We start from the raw sequence: 17,016 nt of genomic DNA on the forward strand, positions 1-17,016 counted from the left end.
CAAATCCCAAATTAAATTACAGTTGATGGAAGAGAGATAATGCATTGTCTGAGTTTGTACATCGCCCGTAACTTTTCAAGCACGAAAGATAAACTCTACTCAACTCACAATTATAGCAGAGGCTGAGTATCAAGTGTCCTGACTTGGTAATTGGTAGAATTAAGTTCTTACTGTGGCTTATCCCTGACTCAAGTATCCTGTGTCCTTATTTCTCCATCTATACTATGAAGACAAAACAAATACAGGGGAAGACAAAGGTTCAGAACAGAAAAGCAGCACTGAGCCCCAGATTGAAGGCAACAAATAATTCTGCAGTCAGTTTCATGACTGTGTTACTAACAAGAGACAAGACTTGATTTTGAAAACAAGGCAAAGAGCTGCGGCAATTATAGCTTTCTCTTCCTTGCTATCGGAAGATGCCAGATGAATAAATCAGAAAATGTCCACAAAGATCTTTGTGTTAGTCATGATATAAATATGTGTGCTTTTCAAGTCCCCTTGATAATGCTAACAACAAGGAAAGCAGGTAATAGTTATTGCGTGTTTACTCTGTGCGGGGCACTGTGCCAAGTCTTTGGGGCCAGATGATCTCTTCTGTGTCTTTGGTCTTACTCTCAGCACCTGACAGAGATGGATATATAGAGAAGATTAAAACATAGTTATTGCCTTGAAATTTGAAGAATCCATACCAATTCCAAAACCTGGGGATAGGTTCGTAAATAACTGCCCTTAGAAGCCGGTGTTGTTCGAACTTTAGGCCATGATCCATCGGTGGGTTATGACATTAATAGAGATAAGAGGACGATTAAAAAATAAATAGAATAGAAAATACCAGCATGTAGGGTAATTAGTAAATCAATCTAAGTGTTGAAACTTTATTTCATACACACGAATGTGCATAACAGGTTATGACAAAAAAAATATATATATATATATATATTTGCCAATCTGTAGCAAAAATTTTCTGGAAAACACTGTGGGGAGTCTTCTGAAAACACTGCGTTAGAGGAAAATATAAAATATGATTGAAATATGTCTTTTAACAACTACACTATTTATCAGAGTATCAGAGTATTTTAATACCTGCGTAAGATTTTTATTATTGTTGTTTTCTTAATGGCTCACCCTTTTGTTTCTTTCTTTTTTTTTTTTTCACCCTTTTGTTTCTTAAAGGAAAGAATGACAAAACTGATTTCCAGGCTGTCCCTTTTTCCTAGCTCTCAGCCTCCTTATATTACTTTCTATCAGGGCCCCACTGTTCCCCTGACATTACGAGGTTGGCTTTGAGAGGTTTCTCTGAATTGCATTGTTCAGTATTCTTGAACTCCTCTGCCCTTCTTTCCCTGCAACTAAAACACAGCATTTAGCACAGAGCCTGAGACAGTGTAGGCATCTATAAGAAATATGTATTGAATTAAAGGTTGATAAGGTGGCTGCCCAGAAGGATATAAACAGATTATGGTGTGTAACAGAGCAATCCTAACAGGCCTATTCAGGAATACAGCGCGTTCACTAACAGGTAGCTGTCAGGTTCAGTGTCCTTCCTTGACTCAAAGACTAGGGCTGCAGAACAGAAGCAAATCCACTCCAAAAGCAATTCATTTGAAGATGGGAGACTTACCGCCATCCTCAGAGCAAGAGGCACAGAGATCCACCCCCAAGATAACCAAATCCCAGAAAATGTTACGTTCAGGAATAAGAAGATACTTGGGCACTCAAAAGAGCTAAAATCAGAATCTCCCTAAACTTCAGATCCCCAGTATATAAAAGAAGGATAACTCAGTTCAATGCATGCTTCCTGTTCTTGCTTGAACTTCCTATTAAGTCTCAGAAAACTGTTTCCTCCTGGCCTTCTGCATGGACTTTCCTGGATGCAGCACCAGCTACAATGTTCAGAGACTGGGAAGCATCTCTGAGACGTGTGAGACCATGGGTGACTCAGTCCATCTGCAGTTCACACATCCTAGCCACTCAAAAATCACAGGCCCTCTCTGTGTACTACCCCGAGATGGCCCCAGGTCAGCTATCCAGGAGCATCTGAAACAGAAGAGCAAAAACAGAAGACAAGATGTCTGTGAAATGATGGGTCATTGGTGAAATTAGTGTATGAGCCATGAGCTCCCCAGCCCCTGCACCAGAAGATAAGATTGATGCCTGCCACTTACTGGACATGGACCAAGTTTCAGGCCCTTGGTCACTTCTCACTGATTCAGAAAGAGTCCCCAGAAGGGGAAGTAACTTTCCCAAGGCTGCACTGATGGGAGTGCAGGGTAAGACTCAAATGCAGACCTAACTTTAGACCCCACGCCCTTTGCACTACCATTCAGAAAATGACTTCCTCATACCTCCTGCTGACTTTTCCTTTCAAATCTTGCATTCTGAAATTCATGACTATGAACTGACAAGGATAATCCTCTAAGATGGTCAGGCATTTTCCAAAACTTATGAGGTAACCACTACCTCTCTGCTCTAATTTATTGGAGAACAAGAGTTCCAAGTTAGGTTGAAAGAAATACTTCTGTAATGGATTTTTTTTTTAAATCAGTTCCAAGGCTGTGGAAGGAAATTAAAACAAATGTCTAAACCTGACTCAGAAAAGAAGGGAAAAGAGATGTATTGCACAATTAGAGAGGCATCGGGATCTCCCAAAGCAGCAATAGCCCATATCCTAAGGAAAATTAAGAAGAAAGAAGGATCCCCAAACTCCGGGACGTGTCAGAAATCTTCACTTCAGCTCCAGTAAGCAGCAGCCATACTGGAGATTGGTGCTTCTCCGCCAAGGACCTCAGAGGCTAATACGAACAGGACAAAGTTAATTTATTCACACACCAAGGAAACATGCACTGAGCTCCTGTTGCATGCTAGGCACTGTGCTAGGGCCAGGTGAGTGTAGACCACAAGGTGAGAAGGAGTAGAAGCCTTTCCAAGCCAGTCTGGACTACTGGATAAACAGAGGCCATGGAACTGCTGTATTTATCTGAAATATAAAACCTCCTTTGCAGAAAGGCATCCTCATGATAGGGACTTCATGGCTCAGGGCTTCCTCTGGGAAAATCCTTCCACAAAAACAGCACTGAAGAGAGCCCTGCCTTACCCTGCTACTAGTTTCCATTCTCAGAAAAAAGAGGGAGGAATGCAGGGCCAGCTACTCTAGTCTTTGGTTATGACCAAGGAGAATTGGTAAAGGCAAGAGGAATTGATGGTTTGAAACTTGCAAGAAAATAATGGCCAAGGGATCAATGTTGGGCACAATCTAAAATGGTGGTCTTCAAGAAAGAAAACCTTAAAATGATAAACAAACCAACCCCAGAACGAACAAGCCAAAAAACACATTATGAGTCCATGGTAAGGGACTATAAAAGGAAATAAAATATAAAAGATATTGTTAGAGGGAGGGGCAAAAAATGCAATTCTGACTCGACATTCCTCGGTGGTCCCAAAAATGAAGAAAAAAGAAATGTTAACATAAAAATAACATAAAAAACTAAACACAACTTGGTGTCCTGGATTGAATCCTAGGACGGATGCAAGACATTGGTGGAAAATCTCATGAGACCAAATAATAATTTCAGTTTATATAGTTGAGTGAACAGTACTGGATCGATGTTAATTTCTTAGTTCACATGATATACTTATCAAAATGTACACATGAATATGAAGTGTTAACATTAGGGGAAGCCAGTTGAAGGTTATATGGCAATGTGCCTTACTTTGCAATTGCTGTGTAAATCTACAATTTTATTTCAAAATAAAGTTTTTAAAAACTGTTGCACAGGGGATCCCTGGGTGGCTCAGCAGTTTCGCGCCTGCCTTTGGCCCAGGGCGCGATCCTGGAGTCCCAGGATCGAGTCCCACGTTGGGCTCCTGGCATGGAGCCTGCTTCTCCCTCTGCCCGTCTCTCTCTCTCTCTCTCTCTCTCTCTCTCTCTCTCTCTATCATAAATAAATAAAAATAAATCTTTAAAAAAAAACTGTTGCACAAGACACTGTCAGATGACCTCTGATGTCGAAATAGGAAGAGGGATAGATTACTGAGACATACAACATGGACCAGCCAACAGGCGCTACAGTTGCCTACCATCAGTCCCCAAGCCCTTGTCCCCACCCCAGGTCAGAAAAGCCAATGAAATCATGGGCCACATCAATAGAATGTGACGTCCATGACAAGTAGTAGTAGTAATAACACCGTGCTAGTTCAGACCACACGTCAGAAGATTTCATTCCCTTCTGGATGGTACATTCTAGAGAGACGGCAGTATGTTTACAGACAGATCAGCCTCTTCTATGGGATGGCTGGAGGAATGGAGAAGAATAAGACAGGACAAAAGAGGACCCAAGGACTATGAGGGTCTCCGTTTGCAATGCAAAGGGCTGGCACGTATCAGGGAGATGGGCTGATTTCATGAGTTCCTGAAAGCAGAACCAAGGCCGAAGTTGAGGTTGCATGTGGAGACAGACACTGGGGCTCCGTGCAACAGTTCTGATAATCCCCACTCAGAACGTGAGACCAAGAGCTCCCCGTGGTTGGAGACAGGCCAGAGGCTGGATGAGCATCTGGTGGGAATGTGAACTGGGGAGCCTTTCATGTGCCTTTGAACTGCGAGCACCTGTGATTCTCTGGTCAAGGAGGAGAGCACAGGGGTGAATGTCACTGGGCCATCCAAGCTGCCCAATAAGCCCGAAGAAGATTGTCAGACTCAAGCTACAAATTCCATTCTTCTCCTTGAGAAGGCCACTGGCAAAACAGGGATCAGGATAAAAGAAACTTCTCTGGCTACACCAGAAAAGAGATCCAGCAGCAAAATATCCCTGAATTTGGTGTCTCTTAGGCCTATAAGTGTGTCCTCTGCTTCTGTGTCAGAATGGTCAGCACCTTAAGACCACAGATTCTAGAATCCTAGATTTAAGTGGCCCTAGGGATCACTGGTCTTGTCTTCCACCCACTATAATTAAAATGTTGAGACAAGCCTTTTCACCTGTCATAAAGGGTCCAGTCTGCACCCACACTGGACAACAAAACCTGTCATTTCATCTACATTACATGGGTCTGCACCCTTGGGTATGACTCTATTTCCCTCAGCCTATTTGTCACAGGACTAAATACACCGAGTTTATTTATTTATTGTCCAAGAAGGTAATCACTCTTCTCTAGACCCTCTCCAGTTTGTCAGTGATGTCCTAAAATGCATCACTTAAATTAGGCCAAATAGTGTACATGTGCTCTAAGCAATGCAAAACTGCAACAATCGCATATTAGGGACATTATAGCTCTATTAACACGGCATTCCTCGAGGCTCCCACTGGCTTTGTGGCCAACTAAGCCCCGTGTGGAATTCCACCAAAACAGGCCCCGTTCCACATAACTACTATTGAATTTTGGAACCCAGTGGTTAAATTTCGTCTTGCTGACTTTGTGCTATTCTGTGAGCTCATCAAGATCTTTCTGAACATTGAGAGTAACAGCTGCCACAACAGCGTTCGCTGCCAGGTTTGTGTCATCTGCAAATCGAATAAACCTGCCTTCTGTGTCTTCATCCAAATCATTGATAAAAACGTTAAAGATGACAGCGCATTCCATCATTCACTCAACAAATATTTGTCAAGTACCTATAATATGTAGAGAACTCAGGACAGATATGAGAGGAGAAATCGTGTTTGTACTGGGACACGTCCTAAATTGTTTGCTTTCTGTAAACCCCCCAATATGAGATGGACTTCTTTCCTTGAAGATTTAATTCAGCTCATTAGATACTTATTGATCATTTAGTGATCCCTCAGCATCATGCTAAGCTTTGTTGAGGGAACAGAGGAATTAAAACCCATAACCCTGTTCCTTAGACACTTACCCTCTCGTTAGTGAGGCAGGATTTGGCACACAAAACATTTTATGATGTAAGACAAGCAATATTTATATAATTGACAAAAAGAGGGAAAATATATTGGGTTCTGGCTGAGACTTTATCACTTTTGTTAAAGCTGCAAAACAATGATAGATTTTTCAAGTTGAGAGGGACAACAGAAGTCCTCTAGAAGCACTCTCCTCCTCTCCCAACACCCAAAATTAGTTTCAACAAGTGAGGGTCTACCTCTTGAGTCATTTTGCTCTTTGTTTGCTCTAATAATTAGGATGACCTCCTCACACACCCAACGTTGAGTCCAAATTGCTTGCCTTTACCTTTCTATCTATAATGAAGCACTCCGTGATTTTGCTAAATAATTGCACAACTTCAAATTCTGCTCTCTGAAGGTAGAAATAGGTCTCATCCAACCTTGTGAAGGCAATGATTATGCCCTCACGTTGTCTCTACTTCTTTGGCCTGAACATCTGTAATTCCTTCATCTGACATGATTTGGGGATCTCCCCACCCCCCCACATCATTCTGGCCAGTCACACTAGGACTCCATCGCCGCACAAAGCAAGCACTCAAGGTACATCTACCGAACGAATATGTACGTAAAGGAGCCAGAAAGCTCTACTTTGTTTACATCAGTCTCAAAAGAAAATGCTCAGAACTGAACATACTGCTGAAAATGGAGCCAGAAAAGTGGGCTCCTAGCAGTCCCCATGCTCTGAACATTGTATTTCTATTAATGCTGCTCAGATCTAGCCTTTTCTCTGTCTTTGCACAGGGGCGGCATGGGGGAGGGACAGTACGTTAATACTTCATGCTAATTCTGTAGTCAGTTAAATCTGTGAATCTTTACCACAGGGGGAACTAGATAACTTTGCAGTCAAGCCCCACACAATCCTGTACCAAGAAGGGCCACTGCACTTCCTTCGATGTGAGAAAGAATGGTGCGTCCCTCTGGGTATGCGTATCTTTAAGGTCATGCTGGCATTCTGATCCCCATAGCACCTAAGCCCTTTGGGAATCTGAAGATTTTGCAGTATTTCTGGGAAGGAGGCCCAAGTGGGTGGGCACAGCAAGACACCCACAGGGAAATCCAGGGTGAGGTGACCTTCCTAAAGCAAGTGGGGGCCATGAAGTCGGGTTTAGAACAGGCTCAACTACCCCAGCAGGAGACACTCAGTGTGTCAGTGACAGTGTTCCTCAAAAGGAGAAACTGCCTCCAAATCAAAACAAACCAGGGAAAGCTAAAGATGGGCAAACCCAGCAGGAGTTGGGATTGTCCTGGTGTCCGCTTACTTAAGGCTGCAAGAAGAGTCAGGCAAGAAGAACCAACAGGGGGTAAAGGAAGCAAAGCAGCCTCCCATGAAGACCCACCTCGAGCAGACACAGCCAGCCTATAGTGCATGCCAGGGTTTTGGTTTGCATTCTCTCTTTGGTTCCCCCAAATAAAACTATGAGGTTGGCATGACTATCACGACTTCACAGTTGTGGAAACTGAGGCTTAGGGAGGTTCAGAAAGTTGCCCACAGTCACATCACTGTAAGGGGTGCAGCCAGGCTGAGACCTGCACCCCTCCTCACCGCCACCCCCACCTGTCCCCAAAGCCCTTGGACTCGAGCATCTTGCCACAGTGCTTTTGTTTCAAGAGTTTACTCATTCCTTAAAGATTTAATCCAGCACCCCTAATGTTCCAGGCCTGTGCTAAGCCCTGGGGACACAGCGGTAGAAGAGACACATGCCGTCCCTCATGGGGCTTAGCATTTGGCAAGAACAACAAACAGTCAGACAAGCAACTGCATTAAAGCAGGATCCGCGGGAGGGGGAGTGAAGGGCAAACTCATCCACACCAGGGATTAAGAGCCTTCCCTGGGGAAAAGAGCCCGGAGAGAGAAGCTGAAAGAATATGCTAGCAAGACCCCAAAGTGTGGGAGAGGGGCAGAGAGAGAACGAAAGCTGAAGGCAGGGAGGTGAGCGGGAACCTCTGATGAGCTGAGTCCAAGGAGGCCGAGTGAAGAGCCAGAGGTCTAAAAGGCCCCCCACTCCCGCTGCCGAGGGGCTGAGAGGTGGACAGAGGGAGGTTAGAGCCCGTTCAGGAGACCTGCATGCACTGGGATCGTCAGGGAGAGAATCAGTAAGGCCAGGGGCTCTCGCCAATTTGCAGAAGGGAGGCACAAAGCCAGCCAAACTCTGCCCACCTGGTGGAGACAGACACACACTCAACCTAGACACTTAATTCACTTTCTCTGGCCTTCTGAAACCCACTGTATATGATCTTGGAGCTCTCTTAGCCCCTAACAGAGGCTCAGAGCAGCTCAGGGATTATGAAACCGAATTATTGGTTCCAGGGCATCATTGCCTGTAATGGTACCATGTATCTATACCCTCGTGGTGCTTGCAGTGTACGTCCCCTCCCCCTGGATTTTGGGGTTCAGCTTTGAGTTGGCTTTAGCTAGTGGGCCATTAGCTGACCTGATGGAAGCCGAGGCTGGAAACACGCTTGCAAGGTTGGGCAGGCCTTCTTGCACTTTTGTCACGGCCAAGAGGAGATCATGCCGCTGCCTCTCAAGCCTGGACCCCGGAGTGAGACCCTGGTATGCAGCCTAGAGCCCAGCTCAGCCGATTCCAGGTGACCTGCAGACCCTCGGGCTGACGCAGAGTCACCCCCGTTAACCCAGAGACTTGTGAACCTGTGGATTAAGCGTTCACAGTCACACACCATGGAATCTGGGGGCAATTCCTGGCCAGTGAGAGATCCTGCCAACCTTACAAAGACACGGCTGCTGTGCCACAGAGTGGGGCTGCCCCAGGGGCTGGGCGTCTAGGGGGACAGTAATGCAGACCATCAGCTCAGCCCCCACCCCATCCCACCCCCCACGCCCCTGCCGCACTCACCTGAGTCTGAGGCTGCCGGGCTCACCAGGCTGAGTAGCTCCCGCTCCTTCTCATAATCCCCTTTGCAGAGCAGCTGCCCCTCCTTCAGGACAAACTCGTCGCCCTTCTGGAGCTGCCGCTCACAGACGCAGCAGCAGAAGCAGCTCAAGTGGTACACGCTCTTCTGGGCCCGCATGACGAACTCATTGGGTGCAATGGCCTCGAAGCAGCCCCCACATTTGACCGCAAACAGCCTGGCAGCAGGGGAGAGAGGGAAGCAAGGTCTTTGAGAAAGGTCTGATTGGGCCCAGCTGGCCTCGGGTCAAGAAGAGCAAAAGAGACTCCAAGAGCTGGGGTGAGGGCGGTCGGAATGGAGTACACCCGAAATCCAGATGACGTGCTCCCCGGCAGGGCTGAACCAGAGGATTCAGTTGAATTCCTCACCAAGGCTGAAGAAGAGCAGGGGCAGAGGCGCTGGAAGCATCCTGAGCCCAGCCCACAACCGGCGTGGTCTAGGACACAGTGTTCCCAAAGGGTGGTCTACACCCCGTTGGGATCCCTGGGGAAGCTTATTGTTCAAACCAAAGATCTCTAACACAGACGTCCAGGCCCACTCCCATCAGCCTGTAGGAGGGGGGACCCCAGGATGTGAATCTGTATGGCAAGCTTGGCAGGGCATTCTGAGGCCTAACGTGGTTGGTGAGACGGAAACTGTATCCCAGCTTCCCAGGGTGGCTTTCGATGGATTCAACCTCTCTCCCAGGACTTCTTATTTCACTTATTTTCAACAGACCATGTAGAGGGTGGCCATCTATGCCAAGCCAAAGCAGTAGGCACTAGCGATGTTAAGGTGAATAAAAGAAAACCCCCTTCAGATATGAGCTCAGGCGACTGACATGTCTGTGCTGGTCATTAGGTAGCTTCCTGCTAAGGTTTCGAGATGCCAAATGCAGGGCACCTGGGGTGGCTCAGTCACTTACATGCCCGACTCTCAGTTTTGGCTCAGGTCATGTCTAAGGGTCATGAGATCCAGCCCTGCGTCGGGCTCCATGCTCATCACAGAGCCTGCTTGAGATTCTTTCTTCCTCCTCCCCTTCCCCTGCTCATGCTTACTCTCACACTCTCTCTAAAATAAATAAAATCTTTAAAAACTAAAATCAATAAAATCTTTTTTAAAAAGACACAAAAAAGCAGCGAGATCCAGAGGCCTGTGCCCTGCTACCAGCTACACCAACAACTGCCTGCAAAACCACGGGCACGATTCCTTCCCTTTGCACTTCTTTTCTCCGGATGCTGCTAAGATGTGAGGCCAGACAATCTCTCCCAGCTTCATAAGCCTTACGGTGATCGCTTCCTACTGCTGACTTCAAACATCTTAATCTTGCCTCATCATTTAGTTTTTCTCACGCCTGCAGTTGAAGAACAAGACCTATGGAATAGTTGTATAACCCACACCCTCTTGCACCTGGTGGACACTCAGTAAACGTTGATTTGCTTTGACCCACCAATCTAACTCGTTCTCCTAAAATAACATGTGTAAAGAGCCATGCATTGGGGCTACCACACAGTAGGTCCCAATAAAAGTAACCCTTCTCCTTGCGACCCCCAGACCAGTAACAGTTCAGGGTAGTCTGGGGACAGATGAAAATTTAAAGCAGATCTATGTCTTTGTAAAATTGCCTCATGATAACATAATTGCCTTTGGCAACCCCTTTGGCATAAGCACAGAGATAATACACCCTAAAAATATCTCTGGGATTCATGCATTATAGCACTCATTTTTCTATCTCCAAAATAAACAGGCGTTGGTTTTTTGTGGATTTTTTTTTGCTTTTTTTTTTTAAAGATTTTATTTATTTATTCACTTATGACAGACAGACTGAGAGAGAGGCAGAGACACAGGCAGAGGGAGAAGGAGGCTCCATGCAGGGAGCCTGACGTGGGACTCAATCCCAGGTCTCCAGGATCAAGCCCTGGGCTGAAGGTGGTGCTAAACCGCTGAGCCACCTGGGCTGCCCTTTGCTTTTTTATGTAGTAGCACAACAGGGGGAAAAGAATCTCTCCGAAAACCTCCTCCCCCGCCCCCCCCTCTGTCCTCACATACCAGAGGGTCAACAAACATGGACAGTTCAGATGGTGTAGGGCGAGGATGGCAGCAAGGGGCGACCAATGGCCAGAGTCCATTGAACTCCACGCCCTCCTCTCTTTGCAGAGACATACACACCAGCCAACTGAGACCACTCAGAGCTGATGCCACCTTGCTGTGCTAACAAGTCCCATGTTGGTGGGAGCTGAGGATGCAGAATAACTGAAGAGCCTTTTCTTATACACAGGCCAACCACCATCATGGCCTAAGTGTGGCCAACCCCATCTCCATTCACACATTCAATTACCTGTCTACTCTTCTCTTCACCCATTCATTCATTCGGAAACACCCACCTCGCACTAACACCGCACACTGTCTGTCCTAACTGGGAGAGGAAGAAGAGAAACCACCGCCCAGCAGCATTCACATCTGCAAACCATTGTACATGGAGTGTCCATTAGGTGTCGGGCACTGTTGTAGGCACAAAATCATCCAAAACCAAGTCTTCAACCCCGCAGAGCTCACACACTAGCGAGAGAAACAGCAAACAAACAAAACAACAACAAAAAAAATACCAAATAACCTCTGCCCATAGAGATTTACCTGTGGGAGGGAATACAAGAACAATACAAAATGTCCAGTGAATACACAACAGAAAGGCGTCAAGCCATACTTTGTTGATAAAACAATCCCTTCCCAGCTCTGGAGCTGTACGAGTTCATGACTCCAAGTCTACTTGGAAGCTTCCTGAAGAAGGGAAGAGTTTTGAGGGTGAGGAAGAAGCGAAAGAGGGGTTCCCAAGGAGGCGCTGCACACAGATTGGCCAAAGAAAAATGGAAGCCATTCAAATTCTTTGGGTAAAGGAAGCCAAGGCCTGGGGGAAGAGAATGAAGCGGCCTCCCATGACTCCATGACGGAACAGCCTCCCAGGACAGAGGCCAGCCAGCAGGTGATGCCAGCACAGCTCAGGATCAGGAATGCATGAGCCCCCGCTCCCTCTCAACCCAGTCCTTGGGCCACCACACCAGCCCCTCACCCCCGGCCATCAGGAGCACCTTAGAGCCCCCCATTCTGATATGCCCGCCCTCTGCCCAAGGGGCTAGGGTGGCTCTTCCACCACAGACAAGGTATACGACAGCCCCAAACCACAACTCCAGAAACCAGCAGCCCTGCCTTCTCCTACCCCCTCTCTCCAGCTCCATATCCAACCTCCTCTGCAGGGCACACCAGTCCCCTGAACATGTGCCTTTACTTCCTGTCCCCTCGCTGGATGCTGGATGCATGGGGCAGAATAATCACCCGGTTCCTCCCTGGCCCCTCATCCCTAGTCACTGTTTGCCAACCTGAGCAAACTAATCAATGCCTTTCCAGGGGCTGGTCAAAGGCCCTTTGTCCCCAGAGCCCTCCTTCTCCTCCCCTTCCCCGAAGGGAGCTGTTAAACAGACTCCCAGCGAGTCAACAAGCACTTGAGGCAGCCGCAGGTGGTTGCATCTGTGCTGGCCCGGCTTCCACCCTGTTAATCTCCTCCCCTTTCTCCGCCCTTCTTCATTTCATCCCTCTCTCTTAAAACTTTCACCAACTTGGAGAAGGGAGGGTCGGGGTGAGCTCCGCAAAGAAAGGCCACCGTGTTGACTCAGGAGAGGCCGGAGAAAGTGGCGGGAGTTGTCGGGGCTCCAGTCCTGAGATGGTCACGGTCAGTGGGGATTACAGGCCAGGAAGGGGGGGTGGAGAGGGGAAAAAGGTGGGGGACAGCCCCATCTCTCTCCATTCTCTCCACCGGCTCGCCCCCTTCTGGGTGAAGACCAGGTCAACCTCACCCCACTACAGTGACTCTCGTCACCCTCCCTAACCCCGGCGCAGTGCAAGAAGAGGCGCACGCAGTCCACCACCTGTGTGCCAGATGTGTACACAGCTGTACGGGTGCCCCTGTGGCCCCAGCCGCCGGCTGCACACCTCCCACAAGTTGTTTTCTCTAAGGCTCAGACAAGCAGAGAAAAGGATTTGTTCAAAAGTCCAGGTCGTAATTAAAACACAGCCTGTCTCTTCCCAATGCCCTGGATGGCGTCCCCCACGGTTCCTTCCCCCTCTGAATGCTAATGAGACCGTACTCTGGGTTCACAGCCTGGCAGACTGGCTGTGCCCTTGAAAGGCTACACAAGGTTTCCAGAAATGTCCGGCTCCTCCAGGCATGCGTAACAACTCCCAACTCCTCCTCCCGTTGGAAATTCTCCTAGCCCTGCAAACTCTTCCAGTGATTCCTTATCTCCTCTTTGCATCGAATTCTATAATTCACCTATAAAATGGGAACAAGGGGACGCCTGGATGGCTCAGTGGTTGTGCATCTGCCTTTGGCTCAGGACGTGATCCCGGGATCCTGGGATCGAGTCCCGCATCGGGCTCCCCGCACGGAGCCTGCTTCTCCCTCTGCCTGTGTCTCTCATGAATAAATAAATAATATTTAAAAAAAATAATAAAATAAAATGGGAACAATACCCTGTGGCTCACCAAAGAGCCCCGGGGCGGTGACCGTTCCAGAGCCAAAGCCCGCAGTTAGCGCTCTCCTTGCTCCAGTGAATGCCCTCTGCAGGGGGCCCCGGGGTGTCCCGGCCTCCGGGAGCTCCCAGGCTGCAGATGCAGCCCATAGCAGCTCTCAACACAGACCACAACACCATGTGTCCGGAGTATGCAGGAGGGAGGAAGCCAGAGTGGCACAAAGGAGAGCCCCAGCCACTTGGTTTAGGGGTCCTGGAATCTCTGGTCTTGCCCTCCCCCTCACTCTCCTCCCTGTCCCCCTCCCCCTGGTGCTTTCCCACACCATCCACCAGGCTGGGATGTAGCCTGGCTGCAATTCCATTCAGTGTCCTGCTGCCACCCCTCCCTGTCGAGCGCCCCACTCTCCCACAGCCATGAGACGGGCCACTTGCAGTCTTGGCGACAGAGCCTGAGCCGGCAGGTGCTGTTGCTGCCCGCTATCCCTAGTAGGACTGGGAGCAGAGCACGTAATCTTCTGCAGCCTCGGTCTGCTCAGATATAAAAGGCAGTAATGTTGTCTCGCTGCTGGGTCAGCGAGGACTAGACGAGAACATGGGTGCGGAGTACTTTATCATCCATCAGGGGCCGCATATGCTGTAGTCATTCTTATTTGCCCAGACTCTGGATTTTGATCTTTTGGATTTTTTTTAAATTTTTATTTATTTTATTTTATTTTATTGGCCCCAAAGGTAGCAAGTTAGGCTTAGGAGTCTCCCGAGGCTTATCCTGGGAGAGTTCTTCTTCCTCGGTGGCCTGAGCCCAGTCTGCCCACATTTCCCAGCTTTGATGTGAGTGTGACTTCATCTCGAAGGACTGGGGAACTGCCCTGGGGGGGCAAACCCAAGGGGTTTGGGGTGGGAGAGTGAAGCCCAACCCAGCTTCAGCCTCCTGGCTCCATGCTGGCAGCCCTGGGAGGACAGGTATGGGACTGGAGCTGGGAACCCAGGGCTCAAGGGCTCCTCCTTTACCAACCAGCCTCCCAAAAGCCACCTGTCCTTTCCCTTTCTAGTCTTGAATGGCTAAGTACTGCCTAGATCGGTGTTAGATCAAGGATGGAGAGGCTGCAGAGGGGACATGTCTCTATTCCTCAGGTGTCCTCACTCCACACCTGGCAGCCAAGCAGCTCACCTTGCCGGTACCCAAATCCAGGTCCCCAGAAGGTGCTTTGGCAGGACACGGCCATGCCATGGCAATTCTCCCAACAAAATATTTTCCAGAACCGTATCGTTCACAGTCACAGATTTATATATGTAATACATACATGTATGTGTATATACCTATATGTATATAAACTAAGGCCAAGAGAGATCATGTATGGACCCACAAACCCACAAACCCACAAAACACACATACGCACACTCCAGCTAAAACCTACAACTCACTCACGTACTTGCCTTCTCTCTCCCTGTCTTTCTACATCTCTGTATGTATCATTTTTTTTTCTTTTTGTGATCACACATGTAATTTTATTTTGTTTTATTTCGTTGTTGGCATATTGAATTTAAATTTTAAAAATGTATGGATTATTTCTAAAAAGGATCTCCCTAGATACATTTCTAGAAAAAACTCTGTATGAAGAAAGCAATCTGCCCCTAGGGCATGTTCGAAACCCACTAGGGCTGGGTAATTTCTTAATTCGTTCCCATTTTTGTAATTCAGGATTTTATTGCAGGGTTGGGAACCCAACCCTGTAGCTAAGGAGACAAGAGCATTCCAAAAAAAGCAGACCTGAAGGCGTGACAGCTGAGAACGACCTCAAGAACAAGTCAAAGGCTGGCAGGAGAGAAGCAGAGCAGCCCGGTAGGCACCAGCACATCCCTCCAATGCAGGAATCCCAGCAGAAAGACAGGAATCTGCTGAGGGACTGGACACACCCCCAGACCTGGTGCCAGTTGTGTTATGGTAGGAAAACCACCCCACCATTCTGAATGCTGGGGTCCTCGTACTTTGATCATGTCTCAACACCCCCCGCCCCAGGTTATTGTACTTCAAAGGAAGAGAAGCTTATGGCAGAGAGAAAAAAGGGGGATGGATCTTTATTAAGTACCACTCGAAGCCAGCAACTGTGGTATTTCCTTTATCTAGCACCTCACTGAACCAGTGAGGGAAGAGTACGTAGAACCATGTCGTGAACTCAGAGAGTATCTCACCATGTTTCAGCTCAGCTTCATTCATGAGGCTTCTCTTCCCCAGGAGAGAACCAAGGTGTCTGATTCTTAGGTTCCTTCTTCCATTTCTCTCTTATAGCCTCTCTAGCACTGCTTCCACGGGAGAAATAAGTAGAAAGACCCAGCAGCTGGGATGGCTATGTTGTGGGACCATGGCTGGGTCCTGAGACTCTGCCGTCCACAGGTAGGAGAAAGGCAGGGTTAGGAACCAAGTTAATCCTTCGACTACTCAGCTCTTGGGCCCCCCAGAACACCTGAAGGGATCCCTGAAAGGCGTCTCCCCTCCATGAATTTAGGTTAGGAACAAACAGTGTGTGGGAGACTCTCTAGGACCCAACACCAGCATGCAAGAGTCTACACTGACTCCAAATAACTGCAAAATGAGATAATTCTGGCTGGAACCCCATTCCCAGACAGGGGAACCTGGTAGGTCACTATTTCAAGGTACAGACAAAAGTGTAGGCCAGTGGGGGTGGACCCAGGGAGACCCAAGGAAGCCCAGTCAGAGACAGATTATTATTATAATAATATAATATAATAGACAGATTAATAATATAATAGATTATCCACAATAGAACAAGGAGGCAAGATGATATAATTAAATAAACTTAGGTGCAAGTCCCTACTTCACCATTTATTAGCCAGGTGATCTCAGTCAGGCTGTGGTGGCATCAGTTTACCTATCTCATAGAGTGGGAGTAAGAAAAGGACCTCTCTCTCATAGAATCCCAAGAAGAATTAATGGAACTAATGCACTGACTCTGCTTAGCATAGTGCCTGGTACATGGTAAATCCTCAATGAAATGGTAACCATTACAATGGTGGTGATGATGATGATGGAGAGAAAGAGCTGAATATGAATATGAGAGAGAAATTAGTAAAGAAAAAAAAATCTGAGGAATTGTAATGTCAGACTCGGAGAATCAGGATTTGACAAAGGAGTGTGGAGAAAGTAGTTCAGGACCAAGGCCATGAACAACGCAAGATGTCAGAGGTCAGCTTTCCAGTGGTGCTGGCTATGAACTTGGGGTTCAGCCCTGACCATACAATGGAGCGAGGGACTGAGTTCGCACTGGCTGAAATGGCCTCGGTCTAGGGTTTGCATGCAGCCTGACCCCACAGGATTTGTCTGGATTTACCTAATAGCCCTGGCACGGCAAGGTGACATGCCTTCTTGCTCTTTCTATTAAAGTAAAACCAAGACGTTGACAGGCTTCATTTTCTTTTCAAAACACCTGACTTTTCCACCCATAAATTCCCATGGCTACTTTCAAGCTCTCCCACCTCTGCCCCCCATCAACCCTCTAGACACCAGACATTAGTTGCTGCGTCAGCCCCCACATCTACCCTGAGGTTGATGACGCAATTTCCCATGGACAGGAATAGTGCAAAATATGGCAGCCTCATGCAAACCCAGAGCTATCCCAAGGCAAGAGCCCTGAGATTCATGAGGACCGAGCAGGAATATGAGCAGGAATGAGCCCCCATTATGACACTGCAGAATGTTC

The 17,016-nt window shown here is 47.7% G+C and overlaps 1 protein-coding gene and 1 long non-coding RNA gene across 2 annotated transcripts in view; both read right to left on the bottom strand.

Moving 5' to 3' along the window:
* LMX1A (LIM homeobox transcription factor 1 alpha) overlaps positions 1-17,016 on the bottom strand; it is a 152,556-nt gene that overhangs the window by 38,984 nt on the left and 96,556 nt on the right. Inside the window, exon 4 of the mRNA XM_077886553.1 lies at positions 8,744-8,976. Coding sequence (XP_077742679.1) covers positions 8,744-8,976 — 233 coding nt within the window. The remainder of the gene's footprint in view (positions 1-8,743; positions 8,977-17,016) is intronic.
* LOC144307010 (uncharacterized) lies at positions 15,228-16,987 on the bottom strand. The gene is made up of 3 exons (XR_013373968.1): positions 16,856-16,987; positions 16,648-16,691; positions 15,228-15,679 (listed from the first exon to the last, which is right to left on the bottom strand). It is a non-coding gene; the product is annotated as an uncharacterized LOC144307010 (long non-coding RNA).

Source organism: Canis aureus, chromosome 38 (assembly GCF_053574225.1).
Source record: "Canis aureus isolate CA01 chromosome 38, VMU_Caureus_v.1.0, whole genome shotgun sequence".
Lineage (NCBI taxonomy): Eukaryota > Metazoa > Chordata > Mammalia > Carnivora > Canidae > Canis > Canis aureus.